At 46.0% G+C, this 23005-nt stretch overlaps 1 protein-coding gene across 2 annotated transcripts in view; it reads left to right on the forward strand.

Moving 5' to 3' along the window:
- Window positions 1-23005, forward strand: part of FBXO11 (F-box protein 11) — a 517411-nt gene that overhangs the window by 382335 nt on the left and 112071 nt on the right. For both annotated transcript variants that reach the window (XM_086927768.1, XM_086927769.1), the window contains exon 19: window positions 4020-4130. In XM_086927768.1, the coding sequence (XP_086783894.1) occupies window positions 4020-4130 (111 nt within the window). The remainder of the gene's footprint in view (window positions 1-4019; window positions 4131-23005) is intronic.

Consider the following 23005-nt stretch of genomic DNA (forward strand, 5'->3'; position numbering starts at 1 on the left):
AATCCTAAATTCCTTCCAAAAGTTATCACTCCTTTTCCCCATAACCAATCAGTAGAGCTACCAGTGTTTTTCCAAAAACCGGACTCTGTTGCAGAAAGGGCTTTACACACCTTAGATGTTAGAAGAGCTCCGTTATATTACACAGACAGGACTAAATCCATCAGAAAGACAAAACAACTATTTGTATCTTTCTCTCCCCCACACAAAGACAATCCGATCTCTAAAGGAGGAATTGCCAGATGGATTGTAAAGTGTAGACAAATATGCTATCAAAAAGCTAAACGTACGCTAACGGTTCTTCCTAGAGCGCACTCCACTCGCAAACTAGGAGCTTCTATGGCTTTCTTAGGAAATATACCACTAAAGGACATATGCAAGGCAGCAACATGGTCTACAATACACACCTTCACTAAACACTATTGTGTTGATGTGCAAGCCAAGCAGCAAGCTGCGGTAGGCCAAGCTGTCCTTAAAACACTATTTCAGTATGCTGCAACGGATACAAGCGACCACCGCTAGGGGAGACACTGCTGCACAATCGTTGCAAAAGTGTACGATCTGCAGCTCATATGCTGCGAACGGAAAATGCTACTTACCAGTATGCATCTGTTCTTGGAATGTAGAGCTGCAGATTCATTTATTTATTATTTTATTTTATAGTTTTATATAGCGCGAACAAGATCTTTGCAGATATCAGAGCGCTTTACAGAAACAGTAGGTAGGAAAACAAACTTTTGAAAACAGTGTAATATACGGTAGGGAGTGAGTTGCAAAGTAGGGTAGTACTTGCACAAGAGTATGCACACTAATAACAATCTAGAAGCAATAATATTGAAGCCGTGCAATGACGATTCGAGTAGGATTATAGCACCCCAGAGGGTGAGTAAACACACTGTTGAGAACGGAATAATAGGCAGTAGTGAATGGATTGCAAGTTAGTAGGGCACTCAGGTCACAGTGTACATCCCTAGTAAACAATCTGGAAACAAATATTAAGGCATCCGTGCTATGATTTTAGTCCAGTAGCAGTCGTATAAGAGTCTAATATAGATAAGCAATCAGGTAGCCGGTAGACTAGGAGCCCTGTACTGTCATTGATCCAGTAGCAATAGGGTTCAGGTGAACTTAGCCATAAGGATGGCTTTTACCTCTTTCTTGAAAAGTACAGAGGAGGGGATAAGCCTAGTTTCTGGCGGGAGTGCATTCCAGATCCTGGGTGCCATTCCTGAGAAGGAGCGTTTGTATGTTTTTTCCTTCCGGAATCTGCGTGGTTTCAGGAGGAGATTCTTTGTGCTTCTGTTGGATCTTGAGCCTCCTGATATAGTCAGTTTGTGAGTGAGGTAGTTGGGTGCCTTGTGGTGTACGGCCGAATGTGTCATACAGGCAATTTTCAGCTGTACTCTGGCTTCAAACGGCAGCCAGTTCAGGGCTTTTAGGTCAGGGGATATGTGCGAGTGTTTTCTTGAACCAGTGATGAGCCTTGCGGCCGCGTTCAAGGAGGCTCGTAGGGGCGCCGTTGTTGTTAGGGGGAGCCCGCTGAGAGCCACAATTCCGTAGTCTATGCGAGGAATGACTAGGGCTTGTACAACAGTTCGGAAGTCCTTGGGTGGTAGGAAGGGTTTGAGTTTTCTCAGCGTGTTGATTTGGAAGTTGGCACCCTTGGTTGCTTTGCTAATATGCTGCTGCATGTCGAGATTGGAGTCAATTGTGATGCCAAGGGATTTCGCCGAGTCCACGATGGTGGGGTGGACATTTAGTGCGGTTAGATGATTGAGCCAGGTTTGGGTGATGGCCTTTTTCGCAGGAGGTGAGATCAGAAGGAACTCAGTTTTCAGAGCATTTAGTTTAAGGTGATTGTCGGCCAGCCATGCTTGAGTGTTTCTTAGTGTGGCATTCAGAAGTTTGATGTCTTCAGGTGATTGAAGTTTGAGGTAGAGCTGAGTGTCATCTGCGTACATATGGAAGTGTACATTTGATGCTTGAAGCAAGGTGGTGAGTGGTTCCATGACGAGGTTGAACAGTGTGGGCGATAGGGAGGAGCCTTGTGGGACGCCTAGTGTTACGGGCACAGGCGAGGACAATGCATTGTTGATCTTGAACTTTTGAGACCGGTTGTGCAGAAAGGAAGTGAACCATTTGAGAACCGTCCCAGATATGCCCATTCTGTTGTTTAACAGCTCCAGTAGATTCTCGTGTTTGACCGTATCAAATGCGGAGGAGAGGTCAAGGAGGATGAGGAGGCAGGACTCGTTGTGATCAAGGATTTGGAGGGCGTCATCAATTATGTGTGTCATAGCCGTTTCCGTGCTATGTTTTGCTCTGAATCCTGATTGGTGAGGGTTGAGGAGGTCAAACTGCTCAATGTGTTTTGTCAGTTGGAGTTGTACACATTTTTCTAGCAATTTGGCCAGAGTGGGGATATTGGTGATAGGTCGGTAATTGCTTAGGTCGGCCGGGTCGGCTGTGGGTTTCTTGAGTATAGGCGTGACCTGCCCTATTTTGAGGGAGTCTGGGATGACTCCTTGTTGCAAGGAACAGTTGATGATTTTAGTCCAGAGTGGGAGGAGCATGGGGGTGAGGGCTTTAACAGCGTTGGCAGGTAGGGGGTCTGTGAGGTGATTGGCGGGTTTCAGGTTGCCGAGCAGCTTGTGAATTGATTCTTCAGTGTAGGTGTCAAAGGACGTGTAGGTGTAGGTGTTCATACACGCGCTCCCGCCACCCCGGGACTTGTATCCGTTCCAGTACTCATCTTACTTAGATGCACACGCATGGACATCCTTTCTCTTTACTTATACTAACTCCATCATTTCCCATCATGGCGAAAAACAATCTGAGGATGGAATCGATGACCATGCGCAGTATTGTCCAAGGGAGGACTACAAAGACTTCTTCCAAGAAGACAACAACCTTCAATCATCCGAGCCCAACACCAGTTGGCGATCTATTGCAAAAGTGTACGAATCTGCAGCTCTACATGCCAAGAACAGATGCATACTGGTAAGTAGCATTTTCCATCTGTAAGAGACATTAAATAGTGAGAGATTGCTTACCGCCCCACCGATCCTCCCCGTTCTGTGAACCGATTTCTATGGTTAAGGTCATCCTTTCGGGCCCTAGTTTCTCTGCACCAGTGTTCAGTATCTTACATGGCTCTGCGTTCCTCTCGCGGAAAGTTGTGTACAGAACTGATGTCAGCGCTCGTGGGCCTGTCTAAGTAGCTCCAGTGATGTCTTCTTGGCGAATAAAATGCCAGCGACATACGCGGAGCCGTACGACGATGCCTATCGACACGCAGGGGTACTGCTGACAAGTTTTCCGGATCCAGTGTGACGCCTGCGGGTATTCTAAGGTAAGGAATCTTATCACTAACTAATGTCTCCTTCAGATATATCATTACACAAGTAGTAACTTGTGCGGTAATAAAATGGATTTCCAGTTGGACCTCAGTACCTTAGTGCTGGTTTGGTATCGTGCTGTCCAGTGATTGCTGTGTGAGCAAAAAGGACTATGGATGTTTGATTTGCACATGCATTTTTAGAACCTTCAGTCATACTTTTATCCTTGCATTCATTTCCTGCACAAACAACTTGTTTATTATGCACAAATCTTTTCAAGATGCATTTTAGAAGACCAAGCACATTTTTTTTAAACAACATATGCAAATTTATCATACTAGGTCAAATTTAATGTCGATCTAAAAGTGCTTTGCTTATACTCCATAAAGTCCGCTTTCAGTACATTCCTGCTACTGTGCACATTTGTATATATACATATTAATAACCACTGTATGTAGTGTTGTCTTTTGTAGCCACTGATCACTAGAGATTGATGGCCAGCTGAGCTATGGGCGAGTTGAGTAGTTTTGTGGAGCTGCAAACGCAGGATGAAAACTGCAACCCCCAGATAAAGATAAATGGTTGCATTGGGGAGTCTTAACTTGCCACATGTGAATATATGTACCTTGTTTATTATTAATGTTGAAGTACTTCTATTCTTAAAGTTGGTGTTACTTTTATTAGGAATTCTGGAAGAGAATGACATCTTCAGAAATGCTCAGGCCGGTGTGCTCATCAGTACCAACAGCCATCCAGTCTTAAGAAAAAACAGGATTTTTGATGGATTTGCAGCAGGTGTGAGATTTATTTTTACCTTTGTAATATAGGACTTGCCACAGATAAACATTAAGCTGCACCTTAGATGTGATTGAAGATATTGATTTTTTGGACCACATTAATTCAAACTGTTACAATATATAACATATGTATCGTGGTTAGGATTTACAAGGTTCAATTGACATACAATTGCTGCCAGGTGGGCAGCACAGACTGCTAAGTGCCAACACTCAAAAGCATGCAGAAAAAAAAACCAAGGAGCTGCACTTAATATGATGCTTTGAGTTTAACATATTTGGATGCATCTGGTGCATCATAACCTCTAAATCACTTAGCAGCATTTGATTCATTTTTGTTCCCCAATTATTCCATAAAAAATGAAAAGGGAAGGATTCCCATAAGCATGCAGCCTCGCTTGGAGAAAAACCTTCACCATCACTTTGTGACTGCCCATGGACCTCCACAATCAGCACAGCTACGGTCTGCCAGCGGGCATATGATCTTAACCTTTATCTCTGCTCCATCTATGTGGTGGCAGTTGTGGGTAGGATGTTTTGGAATATGAGGTTTAATTTAGTTGGTGGAAGATGTGATAAGTGTGGGTCTGTTTCCTGACATATTGAAGAGTTTGTTAGGGAGCTGCTAGACTTGTGGAAAAGAAACATTTTCATAGGCCATTAAAAGGCACTTTGAACATGTTAGCATTTTTATCTCTTAGGAAACGCCCTGTATTCCTTCACCATGGCAGAATGAATGATCAGTAGTTTTGACTTGGAGAATACAAAGACAAATAGTCTTTGACAACCCAACAAGGACACCTAGTGAAACATGAGAGAATATATGCAAACATACTTTTTCCCTGCTGCATTTTTATAATCGTGAAGAAAAGAACTGTTTGAGGCATATGAGCTGCAGATTACACACTGTGCATAGATCGCCACCTAGTGTTGGGCACAGATGTTTACAGTTTTTTTTTGTCCTGAAAAGTTCTTTGGAAGTCACGAGATAGGTGACTCCTCCTTTGGACCACATTGCGCATGGGCATCGGCTCCATCCACAGATTGTTTTTTTCCGCCATCGGGCTCGAAGGCATTTCCTGCGCTCCGGTTTGGAACCAAATTTCCTTTGTCGCACAATCCTCACCCAGTTCGACTGTATTTTTTCGATCGCGCTCCCCACCAACGCGTTTCTTCACCACTTCGAAGTCTTCGATTCCGGTCGTCGACTAAGGCCTTCCGACCTACCTGGGCCTTACTCTCTGGCTCATGGAAAGGACGCCATTCAAGAAGTGTCCTCGATGTGGGTTGAAGTTGCCCCACACAGATCTACATGAGGTGTGCAACCTTTGCCTCTCACCGGAGCACGAGGCCAAAGACTGTTCCGCTTGTGCCTCTTTCCGCTCCAAAAAGTTTATTCTGGACCGACGAGCTCGAAGAACTGTGACTCGCTCGTCAGCTTCGATCCCCGATGACATCTTTGAAGAGGGCGTCGACGTGCTAGAACATCAGCGAGCCGATGAAAGTGCCAGCTCTTCTGATGCCGAAGACTCAGACGTCGAGGACATCACTCCAGCTCAACAGGTCGAAAGTAAAACAGTCTACCCCAACCCTTCCTCAACAACCACAAAAAAGGCTTCGGTCACACCCTCACCTTCGGGCCCGGGTGCACACCGAGAGACTGCTTTCCACACCCTGACTACGGGCCCGGCAAAGAAGCCTACTAAGCCTTCAGGCGGCTCGGGCTCGAGTCAGCCTATTCCCGGTGCCGATTCCATACCGACACCAAAGAAGAAGCCATCTTCCTCAACCACGCCGACCGCTGCTCCGACACCTAAGCACTCTGCGCCGAAGACTGCCACCGGCTCATCGATGCCAAAACCGCCACTCAGAGCAGAGTAAAAAACCGCCTAAAGGTCCCGACTCAAACGCTTCGGAGCCGAAAAAACACGTTCCGGTAAAAGAAATTTCGAAAGGTCATACTTCTAAGCTAAAAGACCCTAGACCAGCTACCGAGTCAGTGCCAAAAAAACCTCCGGAACTGAAAACTTAAACGCTGAAGGATCTGCCCTACACAGAAGAGCTTTTTACACCAGTCCTACTCAAAAGACTCTCGTAAAGGATCCTAAGACTGACCAACTAGCTCTTAGCTCCGAGAAGAGACCACTAGAGGCGCCTCCACCTCCTCCTCCTCGAAAGAAGAGACATTGCAACCTCTCCATTAAGGGTCCCTTCTCCACCACCTCCCCATACTATTCCTCCTCCTACACCTCCTCCACCACCACATCATTCGCCTACACTATCCACTAATCCAGATGATGATGTAGATACAGACTCTGATGACACAGGTGGGGGTGCTCATGACACAGTAGGGACCAATAGTCCCCCTCATTCACCTAATCCATAGGATGATTATAACACTCCTGATGTTCCTCATGTCCCCCAAGACAATGTATATCCTTACAGGCCTTCCCCACCAGAGGACACTATAGGTTTTAACCTACTAGTCCAGAGAGCTGCCCAGTACCATGGGGTTGACTTTCAAACTGATACTGTGGAGGAATATTTCCTATTGCACACTTGAGAAAAAATTCAAAGCTGCCCCTACAGATCCAGTTTACATTAGAGGTCCAGCACCACTAGATTCTTTAGTAGTATCTAATGCACGTAAACTTGCTAATTCACAAACATCAGGTGAGGCCTCACCACCAGATAAGGAATTTAAACTCCTTGACACCTCTAGTAAGTGCACATCATCAAAGGCAGCTAACATATGGCGCATTGTCAATATTCAAGCGCTATTGGCAAGATATGACGGGGCACATTATGATGAACTAGAATCCATAATGCAGCATCTACCAGATAAATATAAAAACCGGCCAATTAACTAATACAAGAAGGTAAAAAAATCACTAATACTTCCATTTGTTGTGCCCTAGATGCCGCAGATACAAGGGCAATTAATACTAGTGTCCTTCTGCATAGGCATGCCTAGCTACCTATTTCAGGTTTCAAACCTGAAGTGCAAAATTCCATCCTCAATCAGCCATTTGATGAGAAACACCTATTTGGCCCTAATGTCGATGTATCTTTAGAGAAAATGAAAAACAGACACAGCCAAATCTATGGGAGCCTTGCAATTGCAAGCTCCCAGACGTTCTTTTCGTTGCTCATCATATAGAGGCAGCACAAGAGGCTATGCCTCTGATAGCCCCTCCACTTCCTATAAAACACCTAGTCAATCCACATTCACTTATGGCTATCAGAGGGGGTTATAGGGGTAACCGCAACAAAGGCAGGGGCAAAACAAACAACTCCGCTCTGCCTCTACCCCTACCCAATGACTTTCCTCCACTTCCCCCCACCATTCCACTCCTGTGGAGGGAAGACTACAACAATTCCTTCCTGCCTAGACCAACATCACATCAGACAGGTGGGTGCGACAAATTATTCAATCAGGTTACTGTCTAGAACGAACATCTACCCCCAAACATACCACCCAAACAGCGTTTAATGTCACAAGAGCATCTATCACTGCTAAAGCAAGAAGTAATATCCTTGCTAGAAAAAAGTGCAATAGAACCAGTTCCTCTGCACCAACAAACAAGGGAGTTTACTCCCTATACTTTCTTATCCCAAAGAAGGACGGCTCTCTAAGGCCTATTCTAGACCTCAGACGGCTAAACATATACATACAGTCAGACCATTTTCACATGGTCACAGTCCAACAAGTCCTTCCTCTCCTGTTACAAAACGACTTCCTTGCTACTCAAGATCTCAAGGATGCATACTTCCACATTCCTATTAACAAAGCTCACCGGAAATATCTCAGATTTATAATAGATGGGCAGCACTATCAATTCAAAGTACTCCCATTCGGAGTCACAACAGTACCAAGGGTATACACCAAGTGCCTAGCAGTAGTGGCGCCACATTTACGAAGACAGCACATCGACGTCTTCCCGTACCTCGACGACTGACTCATAAAACCAGCTCATACAACCAGTGTGTGGAACACCCATGCCGCGATCCAACTGCTACACAATTTGGGGTTCACAATAAACCACACCAAGTCTCATCTGCAACCATCCAAAGTACAACAGTACCTCATTGCCACAATAAACACCTCAACAGCGCTAGCTTATCCAACCCCAGTAAGGATAGCCAGCATGCAGGCTCTTCTCACAAAGTTTCAGCCACAACACTCCCTTCCAGCACGAGTGTTCATGCAACTCACAGGGATGATGGCCTCTTGCATTTTCGTAGTTCCCCATCGAAGACTTCAAATGCGTCCTCTTCAAGAGTGCTTATCACGTCAATGGAACCAGGCTCAAGGACAATTAACAGACCTAGTGTTGGTAGACGGTCGGACTCATCGCTCTCTGCAGTGGTGGAACACCAAAAACCTTTCCAAAGGGCGACCGTTCCTAGAGCCAGTTCCTCAAATAGTCTTGACCGCGAATGCATGACTCTCTGGCTGGGGTGCCCACCTACTGCAGCACACCATGCAAGGCAGGTGGACACCACAACAAAAGTTACTCCATATCAATCACCTGGAGTTATTAGCTATATTCCTAGCACTGAAAGCTTTCCAAAAGCAAGTATCAAACAAAGCTGTGTTAGTCCGCACGGACAACGTCAGCCATGTATTATAAACATAAACAGGGCGGAACACACTCCCTGCAACCCTCTCACCTAGCACAGGACATGTGGCGGTGGGCTATACCTCAAAACATATTTCTTCTAGCCCAACATGTTCCAGGAGTACAAAATACCATAGCAGATCTGTTAAGTCAGACATAACAGACCCAAGAGTGGGAACTTCATACGCAAGTTCTTCAACCATTCTTTCAGATGTGGGGACAACCTCAGATAGACCTCTTTGCCACCCACGAAAACGCCAAATGCCCAAGCTTTGCCGCCAGATAATGCATTATGGATGAACTGGTCAAACAAATTTGCGTACGCTTTTCCACCTCTACCACTCATGCCACTAGTAGTACGCAAACTACAGCAGCATTCTCTGACCCTCATCCTAATTGCTCCAACGTGGGCCAGACAGCCGTGGTACACCACACTGCTACAACTGTCTGTAGTACCGCACCAATAATTATACCTGTCTCCACACGTTTAAACACAGAACCATGGAGAGATCAGGTACCCGGACCCAGCTCAGCTCAACCTTGCGATCTGGCTTCTGTAATCCTAGAATTTGGATATCTTAACCTTCCTCCAGACTGCATGAATGTCATAAAAGAAGCTAGACGTCCAACCACTAGACCATGTTATGCAGCTAAGTGGAAACGCTTTGTAATATATTGTCACAACAACAATATTAATCCCCTAGACGTGTCTATTCAACACATCATAGGATACTTACTGCACCTCCAAAGATGTAACTTAGCCTACACGTCTATTAGACTGCATCTTGCTGCAATAGCAGCATATCTGCAAAAGTGCTTGCTATTAAAGCCTTTGTGGAAGGCCTTAAGAGAATAATTCCTCCCAGAGTACCACAACCACTAGACCATGTTATGCAGCTAAGTGGAAACGCTTTGTAATATATTGTCACAACAACAATATTAATCCCCTAGACGTGTCTATTCAACACATCATAGGATACTTACTGCACCTCCAAAGATGTAACTTAGCCTACACGTCTATTAGACTGCATCTTGCTGCAATAGCAGCATATCTGCAAAAGTGCTTGCTATTAAAGCCTTTGTGGAAGGCCTTAAGAGAATAATTCCTCCCAGAGTACCACCTTCACCTGTGTTGAATTTAAACATTGTTCTCACACAGCTAATGGGACCTCCCTTCGAACCCTTACATAAATGTGAACTACAATTTTTAACATGGACGGTTGCGTTCCTAATAGCTATTACTTCTCTGCGGAGAGTTGGTGAACTACAAGCACAAACCATTTAAGAACCCTTCTTACAAATGCATCATAATAAGGTCGTTCTCCGTACTAATCCCAAATTCCTGCCCAATGTAATTTCTCCCTTCCACCTCAATCAATCTGTGGAACTGCCCGTTTTCTTCTCGCAGCCAGACAGTAGCAGAAAGAGCTCTTCATACCCTAGAGGTCAAAAGAGCATTGCTATACTACATCAAGAGAACACAACCCTTTTGTAAGACCTAACAACTTTTTGTGTCTTTCTCACCACCACATAAGGGTTATCCCATTTCAAAATCTGGGATAGCTAGATGGATTGTCAAAAGCATACAGATTTGTAACCACCATGCTAAACGTAAGTTATCTGTTCCTCCTAAAGCCCACTCTACAAGGAAAATAGGGGCTTCAATGGCATTTTTAGGGAACATTCCCCTAAATGACATCTGCAGAGCTGCTACATGGTCTACACCGCACACGTTCACAAAACACTATTGTGTAGATGTGCAAACCAAACAGCAAGCTAATGTGGGCCAGGCTGTTCTCAAAACATTATTTCAAACTACTGCAACAGATAGGAGTGGTCGCCGCTAAGAGTGGGTACTGCTATACAATCTATGCACAGTGTGTAATCTGCAGCTCATATCCCTCGAACGGAAAATGCTACTTACCAATATGCATCTGTTCTTGGCATGTAGAGCTGCAGAGTTACACACGCCCACCTGCCTCCCCGTCTACTCTGTTCCAGTATTATCTTAATTAGATACAGCTTACATGGACATCCTTCCTTTTCTTGCAAAGCTTCATCATTTCCCTAATGGCGAAAAACAATCTGAGGATGGAGCCGATGCCCATGCGCAATGTGGTCCAAAGGAGGAGTCCTCTATCTCGTGACTTCCAAAGAACTTTTCAGGACAAAATCAAACTGTAAACATCCAGGCCCAACTCTAGGTGGCGATCTATGCACAGTGTGTCACTCTGCAGTTCTACATGCCAAGAACAGATGCATACTGGTAAGTAGCATTTTCTTTTCTCCACAAACTGTGTTGTCAGCAGAAAATCTGTGCAAAATTATGTTTCTACCACCAAGTTACATTCTTAGCATATCTTTGTAAAAAAAAGGGTTTCGACTGATCAAGTCAAATGAATGAAAAATGTATATTCCAACACTTTTCTCTCAGTAAAGGAGTTCAATATCTTGTGCAAAATAAAAGGTATCCTGTGAAGCGTAGAAAATTCCAGGCAAAAAACCCATTTAAAAACAAATATTAAAAGCTGTGTACTTAGATCCTTGTCATATTAATGGAATAGAAGACTTAAGGAGCTAACTGTCCCTCTGGTACATGCTAGGGTTATGGAGGTCCATAAGGAGTTCAAACTGGCAGCATTGATTTTATTTTCTATATGCGAGACTCTTTTCCTGTTTGTAACATTTCATTTCTTTTTCAAAAGGAAAATTTGGTCAACAATGATTCTCCAGTATTAGGGGTGTCTTTCATAGATTCACATGCTTGAATATTCCCCGTCGTCGAAGTGGGAGTCCCACGGTACATAAATAGCAGTAATATATATGCATGTATACATGAGAAATATCATAAATAAAATATACATACATATAAGGCAATATAAATGTAAACTTGAAAAGTACCATAGAACAGAATAGGCCCATTGAAAAGCCCAAGGGAGAATTCACTTTAGTAACATATCAGAGTCATTATGTGTTGGTCCATATTCCAGCCAATCAGGCTGTAGCCTCCTCTAGAACCTTCTCCTCAGAAGCCCAAGTCCTCAGATTTTCTACCGCACGTCGTGTGAAGGGAGTCTCCCTGAGCTCTGCTCAGTTTTTCCCAGTTTCTAGCTATTCTTTCTTCAGAAATGTCTTCTACCAAGAAAACTTTGTTCAAGGCTTGTCCATCCTGTGGTAAATTGCGCCTTTTTCATGAAGACCCTCACAGTAAGTGCATTTACTGTCTTTACCCGGACCATGTTGCCTCTACCTGCAGGTTCTGTCGCACTTTTCCCCCTAAAACATTGAGGGATAGAGAGGCCCGTCTCCTTCTGTGGCTACAGAAGTTGAAAACATCTGAAAATGTGTTTTCTGATGCTGAGAGTATGTCATCTGGATTTTCAAAATCCTCTCAGAAGCGTGGGTCTGAGACTGAAGTTCCCTCTCCTTTTCTTAAAAAGAGTAAGATGGGTTCTTTCAAGGATGTCTCCCCACAGGACTTGCTTAAGGGCGCGCCTATGGGACCTGGTTCTCTGGCGTCTAAACCCATGACTATGCCCTCCTCTTCAAAAACGGGCATTGGCTCGTCGACGGGCTCGTCGACGCATCCGTCGACGTTTGCAGCGACTACGAGATCAGTTATGGCAGTTTCAACGTCGACGACCACTTCTTCCTTTTCATCCAGTTCGACAACGACGACGACCATCTCGTCGACGAGCAGCCAAGAGGTGAGACCCATCTCGTCCATTATCAAGATCTCGTCGACGATCAAACCGTCGATGAAAAAATCATCGTCGACGCGCCTTCCGTCGGCGGTTCCTCCGTCGACGAAGAGCAAACCATCGTCGTCGACGCCTGCTCCGACGACCGGATCTTCCTCGTCGACAACTGCCTCGTCGACGATAACATCGCCGTCGACTGTGATCACCGCGTCGACGACTGGGCCGTCTACGATTGCTCCCTCGTCGACGAAAGCTTTGTTGTCGACGGCGAAGAATGCGACCTCGTCGACGACCAAAGAATCTTCGTCGACCAAGAGTAAGCTGCTGATTCATACGCCGGTTTCTGCGGCGACGACGCAAGAACAATCAGATGGTGCTAGGGCTTTGGAAATCTCGTCGACGGGCTCGTTGACATCGCACCAACCCCTACAGACAACTACCACCTTCAAAATGGTTAAAGCATCATCTCTCAAGACTGTACCACTCATACAGCTAAGTCCGGTAAGGAGTGGATCTCAACCTCCGGAAAAATTATTTCAGTCTGCAGAAGAGGAATCAGGAAATGATTCTGAAATGGATCAAACTTATGAACCAGCATCCAGTCCTTCTGAATTACACATAAAGTGTCAAGAGTACAGTGACGAGGATGAGGAAGTGGATAATAATGTCGAAGATGGGAATTTACTTTTTCCACTCGATAAGGCACAACCAACTAATTACGAGCAGGTTACGCAAATTCCTCTGTCATTGGTGCAAAACCTGCAACATATGCTGGACGACTACAATCGTAGGTTTCCACCGTTGTTGCCTCCTTCTCCGGCACCTCAAGTGCATTGTCCTCCGTCTCCAGTACCTCGTCCTCCGTCTCCAGCACCTCGACCTTAGTCTTCAGCACCTCGGCCTCAAGCTCCGGCGCCTGTCGCGCCTTCGTCTCCTTCGGGTGCTTGCCCTGATACTGATAATGAGAATCAAACTCCTCATAACACTGGGGATAACGACACTGATGATGAGATGCAGGATTGAGACAATTATAGGGCACAGACACCCTCTACTCCGCCGACATCACCAAGGGCTTCGCCGCCAGTGGATATCGCGAGCTTCCATAACCTTATGGTTCGTGCTGCGAAAAGGTTCCACTTAACAATCGAGGCGCAACAAACTGAGTGTTTTTTGTATGATTTTAAGGACTTACCTCAACGACAAACACATACCATTCCTATCATAGACCATATATGGGAAGAAGGTCTAAAGTTGATGGAACGTCCTAATTCTATACCAGCCGTTCTGCCCAGATTGGACAAAAAATATTAAGCGCCACCTACTTCTCCGGCCTGTTTGGTTTCACAACCTTAGGCAGATTCTGTTATCACTCAGGCGGCACAAAAAAGGTCTCGAAATCCGGCCATACCTCTGACATCTCCACCTGATCAAGGTGGTCCTAAGTTAGACTCAATTGGCAAACGATTTACCACTATGGCAGCAACAACTGTACGAGCTTCCAACGCCTTAGCCATTCTAGGACGCTACGACAGTCAAATGTGGTCTGAGATCGCTGGTCTGATCCCTCAAATGCCCGACTCCATCCGGGATGAAGCGCAGGCCATTATTCTCGAAGGAGAAAAAATTTCGGCAGAAATTATCGACTGTGCTGTCGATATATCCTCCACGGATTTCCGACAACTAGCGGGTGCTGCAGTCTTGCGCCGTCAAGGCTGGCTGAAATCAACCACTTTCCGTCCAGAAGTCCAGTCCAGAGTGTTAGATTTACCTTACGACGGTGAATCTTTATTCGGTAAGCATGTTGATGATGCTTTGGAACTTATAAAGAAGGACACAGATACAGCAAAGTCCTTGACAACTCTTCAATATCGAAAGAGGCCATTTCGTGGAGCACGTGGTAGAGGAGGAGGAACCTCTACTTTTCGTGGAACAGGACAATATCAAGGATACAATTACAATGATAACAAACAAAGACGATCCTATCAGTCCCAAAATCGTTCATCCACCTCCAGACCTTACCAGCGTAAGTCCAATTACAGAGGTGGTGCGAACACCAACAAAAAACAGTGAGACGACTGTGCATCTTGGAGGTCGAATCTCGAAGTTCTTCTGCAATTGGTCGCACATTACCAACGACCAGTGGGTCTTGGACGTTGTTTTAAAAGGACATACCCTGGAATTTACGAAATTTCCCCCTGCTCGCCCGCCTTCGGATCCACCTTCTCCCCATTTCAAAGATCTGTTGGCCCAGGTGCAGCTTATGATCAAGAAAGGAGCCATAGAATTGGTACCGCAAGGTCAACGCGGCAGGGGGTTTTACTCCCGTTTCTTTCTAGTGAAGAAAAAATCAGGAGTGTGGCGCCCTATCTTAGATTTGAGAGCTCTAAACAAGTTCATCGCATCAAAGACTTTTCAGATGCTTACCCTACTTCAAATCTTGAATTTCCTCATTCCAGGAGAGTACTTTTCAACAATAGACCTTCAGGATGCATATTTTCATGTGCCTATTCATCCCAGGCACAGGAAATACCTCCGTTTTACAGTCGGCCAATTTCATTATCAATTAAAGGTCCTACCATTCGGCCTTCGATCAGCACCGAGGGTATTTACCAAAATTCTAGCCCCGGTGGCTGCCTACCTGCGTTTACAGGGCATCCAGTTCTATCCGTATCTGGACGACTGCCTGATAAAGGCCAGGACTTTTCAATTAACGGAACAGCACACACAAGTCTGCATATCCCTGTTCGAAACATTGGGCTTCTCCATCAATTGCCTAAAGTCACACTTTCAACCATCTCTGCAGCGAGATTTTCTGGGAGCCTCGCTCGATTCTCGCCTAGGGCAAGTGTTCGTTTCACAGGAGAGACAGGACCGAATGTTACAGAAAGTACAGTTCCTGCAGTCAAGGCAGTACGTTTCTGTCCGGATGTACAAATCATTCCTCGGCATGGCTTCTTCGTGCATTCAACTGATTCCCAACTGCAGATTGCACATAAGAGTCCTACAAGAGGAACTAGACAGCCAGTGGAGGCAGGTATCGGGGTCGTTCGAAGACAAGATCCATTTAACGCCCCGCATTCAAAAAGCTTTGGAGTGGTGGGCTCATCCTCCAAACATAGCGACAGGTCGTTCATTCAAGGACGAACCACCAACACTTACACTAACGACAGACGCTTCCCTAGAAGGTTGGGGGGCACATCTCGACGGGATGTCCGTGAAGGGAAAATGGACGGTGTCTCAACGCACTTGGCACATAAATCGCTTAGAACTACTGGCGATTTTCTTGGCCTTAAAGTCCTTTCGGAGAGTAGTGCAGGGACAAACATTGCTGGTGAGGACAGACAATACCACCAGCATGCACTACATAAACAAACAGGGCGGCACAAGATCTATCGTGCTGTCACGACTGGCACAGGAAATATGGGATTGGGCTATCCAACAGCAAATACATCTCCAAGCTGTCCATGTACCAGGCGTGGCCAATGTGCTGGCAGACTCGCTCAGCAGAGCCCTCTCCGACAACCACGAATGGGAACTCAACCAACCAACGTTGGATTTCATCTTCCGGCAGTGGGGCCGACCACGATTGGATCTCTTTGCAACTGTTCTCAACAGGAAGTGTCAACGGTTTGCGAGCCGGCATCCGCACAAGGACTCGAGCGGGAATGCCTTTTCAATAGACTGGTCGAACGACTTCATCTATGCATTCCCTCCACTGCCGCTCATTCCTCGTCTGTTACACAGAATGAGGTTCCAACCGTGTCGAATAATCCTGATCGCACCCAAATGGCCGAGACATCCTTGGTTCTCAGATCTTCTCCTGTTCTCTCTGACACATCCGATACAATTGCATCCTCTGCCGCATCTTCTCACGATGCAACAAGGTCAAATATGCCATCCGGATCCAGCGTATCTCCAACTTCATGCTTGGAACCTGAGTACAATGAATTTGCACACATGAATATCGACAAAGATTGTAGGGCAGTGCTAGCAAGTGCTCGCGCCCCATCCACCATCAAAACTTACCAGTTGAAGTGGAAACGTTTCTGTGCTTGGTGCTCCACAAAAACACTGGATCCCATGTGTGCTCAGCCAGAACAAATCTTGCCGTTCTTTTTGTCACTAGCAAGATCAGGACTATCACACTCCACTCTAAAGGTTTTTCTAGCTGCAATCTCTCGTTTTCGCCATGATGGCGTAACATCTTTGTACTCTTCCAGGATCATCAGACAATTCTTCAAGGGCCTTTTTTCGGATGTTCCCTCCAATCCGTCGGCCCCCACCTTCTTGGTGACTGAACTTAGTTTTGTCTCAACTACTCTTGCCTCCATTCGAGCCCATCCATTCTTCCAATCTAAAATTCCTCACTTGGAAATTGGCTCTGTTGCTTGCTCTGACCTCACCCAGGCGCGTCAGCGACATCCAAGCCTTTACTATACAGCCACCGTTTCTACAATTTTCCAACGAGGCTGTTACTTTGAGGACAAATCCCAGTTTTATTCCTAAGGTTCCCAGTGACTTCCATCTCAATGAACCAATTGTCCTTTAGACTTTCTTCCCTGCACCTCAATCTGCAGCGGAACGCTCTTTGCACACTCTGGATGTGAAGCGCTGCCTCAAATTTTACATTCAACGCACAGCTACATTTAGGAAGACTGATCAACTATTTGTAGCATATGGCCCAGTGTGCAAAGGACAACCTGTAACCAAACAGACTATCACCAGATGGATATCGTCTGCAATATCCTACTGTCATCAACGGGCTGGCAAGCCCCTTCCTGCTCCGGCTCGAGCTCATTCCACGAGAGCTGTGTCGACTTCTGCTGCCCTCTTTGCGGGGGTACCTCTGAGACACATTTGCAGAGCTGCTACTTGGTCTAGCAGCCATACTTTTACGAAGCACTACTGCCTGCAATCAACAGATGCCGCAGATGCGGCAGTAGGTCAAGCGGTGCTGCGGAATCTTTTCCGATAAAGGTGAGCCTCTGTTGCTACCCGCCTCCAGTCATAAAGGTTTTTTGTCATGTTTTTGGTTTTAAAATTGCTTATTAAGTGATATGATTTACCAAAACTTAATTGTTAAAATCCTTTATAACTAATGTATGATTTACTGCTTTCTATTCTTATTCAAGCATGTGAATCTATGAAAGACACCCCTAATACTGGAGAAGAAAAAAAGTTACTTACCTGTAAACTGTGGTTCTCCAGTATTGGTGTCTTTCATAGATTCACATGCGACCCTCCCATCCTCCCCTCAGAGGCTCTCTTCTCCTCAAGTATTTGTACTTACTTGTGCTACGAAAATCTGAGGACTTGGGCTTCTGAGGAGAAGGTTCTAGAGGAGGCTACAGCCTGATTGGCTGGAATATGGACCAACACATAACGACTCTGATATGTTACTAAAGTGAATTCTCCCTTGGGCTTTTCAATGGGCTTATTCTGTTCTATGGTACTTTTCAAGTTTACATTTATATTGCATTATATGTATGTATATTTTATTAATGATATTTCTCATGTATACATGCATATATATTACTGCTATTTATGTACCGTGGGACTCCCACTTCGACAACGGGGAATATTCAAGCATGTGAATCTATGAAAGACACCAATACTGGAGAACCACAGTTTACAGGTAAGTAACTTTTGTTCTTCTATGTGCTGTGGACCTATGTTTAGTTTTGTACCGGGCTTTTTAATATTTTTTCTCACGCGTGTATTAAAAATATAAACATAGATTACAAATAGAAAGCCAATATTGCTTTATATTTACTCAGTTTTTGCTTTTATTTGGTATATTTTTAATCTTTTTCTGCTCTGAGATCTGTGATAGCAGAGGCACTATTCTAAGTTTATTGCTATAGAAATGGACGTAACCTGTAATCCAGAGACCCACAATAGAGAAATTGACACCAGTAAGTGACTTTTGGTAACATGTATTCTATTGTAATTGCATTTATATAGCACTTACTACCCCATACAAGGCGCTGAATTGCTTTTACGGCGAGTAGCATACTACTACATAACCCATAAAGGATTAGTGGTGAACTAGTATAGTGAAATATGAAAGTAATTTGAGTGGTGGATTTACTAATAAATAATTTTTCTGTTCTATATTACATGCTATGCGTACTTCTGGCATCTAGTGGGTGCTGATGTTTGCAAGTTGTTTATCTTCAAAGAAGACTTCGGTCTCAAGCTATCTCGTGACGCCTCTCTGAAACCCACAGTGCACCAGAACAAAGATTGTTTTTTTCAGCTATTGGGTTTGGATATTCAGCTTTAACTTTGAGTCCTTTGAGCCACTTCTTCAATCTTTACACCATTTCAGTTCTGCCCTAAGTCTAATTCAAAATTCCCATACTTGGACCCGATGATGATTGAAATTCTTATGCATGCCTCTAACTGAAGTTTGAGCACGTTAGGATAGTCCCCAGATGCCGGACGGGATCTGGAATTTTTTTTCAGCAGAGCTCCCGCTCACTACTAGATGGTGTTGTGTGTCTCCACATTGGCTACATACCAGCCTGGAAGCCACAACGTGGAGCTGCATAGAAGTGCCACCACCTCTTGCTGACATTAGTTTCTCATTCCGTGCCCTAAAATGCAAGTGTTAACAAATGTTCTTAACAGTGTTCTGAGTACTAACTTGGGACTTTCTTGATGTTAAATAGAGGCCACTCCACAGAACAGGCAGGTGGGAGGGCAGCAGGTGCGCAACGCTCATAGGGCTAAAAGGGCTTCAGCCCCCTCATTGTGTGTCAGCCCGGGCAGCTGCTGCTTGAGCTGCTGGGGGCTCGGCTGGGCACTGTTTGTAGTCTTATCTCAGGCACACCCGGGTTTTTCACAGGTGTTTAAAGACCGTTTCCTATTCCCTACATTTGTATTTTACATTTACTGCCGTATTGAGATAATGCATTTCATGAAAAGGAATATAACGTAGGGTTGCCAAAAGAAAAAAGCCTGCCAAGTGTTGTTTAAAGAGCCTGCAAAGACCTCGTCGTGACACTAAAAAGGATTATAAATAAAAAAGTATGCATTTCTTTGTAATGTGACTTTTCTGTCTTTGTTCCCTTTAATTATCAGTCATGAATCATTCAGGCAGCCCTAGAACACAGGTGCTTTCTATTTATATTTGCTGTTTGAAGTATGGCCAGATAAGTGCTGAAAAAATGCTTTAGGTGACTGTTTATTATTGTACCGTCTGAGACATCAAAATAATGAGCTGGCAACCCTAATCATAAGACTGGAAGTTTGTTGCAGGATTAGCACATTACTTATTTCCTCCACCTTCGATCCCTGATTAATGCCATAATAGCAATAGTTTAATTTGTATCTGAAATCCTATGCTGCGGTCAATGGCATACTGGGTTAAATAAAATGTCCTGGCTGATAGGCCAGGGCATTTTAACCTGGCCTACCTAGTGGTAGCTGCCTTAACCTAGGCCGAATGTACTCTCACTCTCCGGAAGCTGTTTCTTGGCCACTGTTTAGCAGATCTTGATGCAGAGGACTTTCCACCTCGACCTGGTTCTTTTCTACTCAACCTTCCTTTTCATTACCTCGAGAACTCCACAAACAGCTGATAGTCAACGCAGTTTTTTTTGCAGCACGCATTTGTTGAACTTATATGCTGCCCCACTGTCACTTGTGGGGCAGTATATAGCCAATGCAAAGCAGCACTGTGCCACCTATCGGCACACTGGAACACTGCTTAAGAAAAGTTTCTGGATCCAGTCTTATCACCTGTGGCATATTCAAAGAGATTTTGTGCCATCTGCATTTAGAAAGTGTGTTATTGCCGATCAGTAACTTGTTCATCTCTGTCTTCATTGAGACCACAATGAGTCTTTCAAGAGAAAAAATACTATTCTGCTATTGGAGGAAGCATACTAAAATATATAGCACTAAAACCCCAATGAAATGCTGGCTAATCTCCGCTCCGAGCAGACAGAAGAAGCTTATGTCCAGTCTTGTGTCCCAGTGGGTCAAGAGTGGAGCTCTACAATCCTTTCTTCTGAAGAGCTCCAATGTCAAGGAAGAGCCTGTTCAACCACAGCAAACACCTGGGCTAAGGACAAAGACTGCACCATAAGACCTCATTCCCCACCTTCTGGGATTTGACCTCAAAAACAGTCTACCAGAGGTGAGCACAGCTCACCAGACAGTCAGGCATCTAGCCCGAGAAGGGACACATATCGAACTTGAGGTTCCATCTCCGCCTTGGAGTATTTTCGGCACAGAGAACATTCCTCTGCTGCGAACAAGTCTCAACTCAAAGGCTCTTAACCTCAAAACCAACCCTCATCAATTCCACCCAGGAAGCTGCTCTTCCAGCTTTCTAATTCTTTTTTTTTACCGGAGTTTTATGTAGCACAAACTTGACCCAAATGTATCAGGTATCAGAGCACTTTACACGAGCACCAGTTGCGATAAGTGAGGACACATTCATTTTTTTTGTTGGGCCTGGGGAGTTTAAGTAATTTAAACAGAATCGCAGGATGTTGTTCGTCGTTGTAGAAACTCGAACCTGGTTCCCCAGATTTGAGGTCGACGCCCTAGCCGTTAGGCCAATTCCTCTCCTTTAACTGAAGTCTGCTAAGAGGCAGACTCTGTGGAAGAATTTGATGCTGTGTTCAGCAGAGAGTCCACACCAGTAGTTGAGCTCCTGTAGGTGCCCGATGTTAGGCAAAGTAAAATATTCATACATTCCCTTTTGGTTCTGGAAGTCACTGGATGCAGGGTTTTATTAGTTGAAGCCATGCCGGTAGGGCTGGGGCCAAGTCAGTCGTCGCCTTCAGGCTTCGCTGCACAGCTTCTCCTTTGACTTTCTTAGGTCGCGGGTAATTCGTTTCCAGGTTTGGGGGAGCCACCTAAATACAAAGATTTGAAAGAAACACGCTAGTTAGATTCTTTTCATTAGAATAACCCCCAGGCGTCAGACTGGTCCTGGAAATGTTTCGTCAGAAGTACCCCTGCGCCTCGGTAGGCGTCGTCTGCGGCTCCGCGTCCGTCGTCAGCGTCGTGATCGCCGGGATGACGTCGTCAGAGTACTTAGACGTCACCCTCGCGCGCTGATGTCCGTTCTTTTTTCCGTGCCAGCCAGGGCAGATCCGGTAAGAGCGTACCCGTAGTCACTTTTTAACAAACTTTCGGACTTTTTTGGTCTATCTTTTTCGAGTCGACATGGACTCCTGGTCCCGGTAGGGATGCCCGTTTTCAAGCCGTGTGACGCCTGTCACCGACTGATGTCAGTTACCAACCCCCACCGACGGTGTCACTACTGTCTAGGGGCCGACCACGACGACAAGTCGTGCCCCGACTGCCGGGCCTTGACGTCTAAGGCTAGGCGGGAGCATTCCCGTCAGCTGCTCGAGATCCGGCAGTCTGATCCATGCCGCTAGAGGTCCCGGTCGAGGAGGAGGTCGAGGGACTGGTCGAGTTGCCGGAGTAATCGCTGTTCGTCAGGATCGAAGTACTCGCACTCCGGTAAGTCGAGGCATGGGAAGAAGTCGTTGAAGAAATACCATCGTTCTTCGACCTCCCCTCGCCGGTTGCACGACTCAACCATGTGTTCAGGTGGTGGCGCTGCCCACGCTGCTTCGCTGAGGCTGCGCAGACGCATCCAGCCTCACACCCTCCGGTCCCTGGGCTCAATGCGACTCCGGAGCAGATTCAAGACTTCCTCGTGGCCATGAGGACTCTCTTTCCGCTGTGGGGCCCTGCCGGTGCACCTTCATGCCATGCGGGTCCGACTGGGGCCCTGTGTTGCCGGCGGCTTCGGCCCTGGTCCCTCCTGAGATTTTGGTCCCGGTGCCGCAGGACCCCATGGGATCCAGGCCTGGATCCCGGTCGATGCTGGTTGACCTTATGACTCCTCCGCTGGCGCCAACACCCCACTGAGCCTCCTCTGGCGACGCCGCCACCGGTTTCAGGCCCGGCGTCGAATCGGCACCGTTCGGCGCCGCCTCAGACGTCGACCAGTGAATTGTTCACCTATTTCCCGGCTCCGTCATTTCTGCTTGTTTATCAGGACACGGATGAAAGGGAGGACTGGGAGGGGTCTAAGGACCCTCTGGCACAGCAGTGCCAGTTAAGTCAGTACTGGGCAGATGAGCTAGGGGAGGCCAGTGGTCTTGACACTTCACCTGACACTGACTTTAGCTCCCTCCTCCATATCCACGGAAGAAGGAGAGAAACTGCGCAAGGCAGCCAAGGCCTTTGGCTTTGAGCTCCCTGCAGCGGCCATGAGGACTAACCTCCTCACTGAGGTGCTTCAACCACCAATAAGCTTTTCGGAGCCTCTGCTGCAGTTCAATGAGGCCCTCACTGAGGTTCTGATGGGCACTTGGTCCAAGCCCACCACAGTCCCTCCTGTGGATCGGAACGTGGCCTGGCGCCACCGCCCTGCTCCGGGCGGCCCCTGCTTTCTGTCCACCCACCCCACCTCTGAGAGTCTGGTTATCCAGGCCTCCACGTCCCAGACCGCCTTCCCGATTGCACCACTGGACCGGGAATCTAAAAGGCTGGAACAGTTTGGCAAGGAACTGTTT

Source organism: Lissotriton vulgaris, chromosome 6 (assembly GCF_964263255.1).
Source record: "Lissotriton vulgaris chromosome 6, aLisVul1.2, whole genome shotgun sequence".
In the NCBI taxonomy this organism is placed as follows: Eukaryota; Metazoa; Chordata; class Amphibia; order Caudata; family Salamandridae; genus Lissotriton; species Lissotriton vulgaris.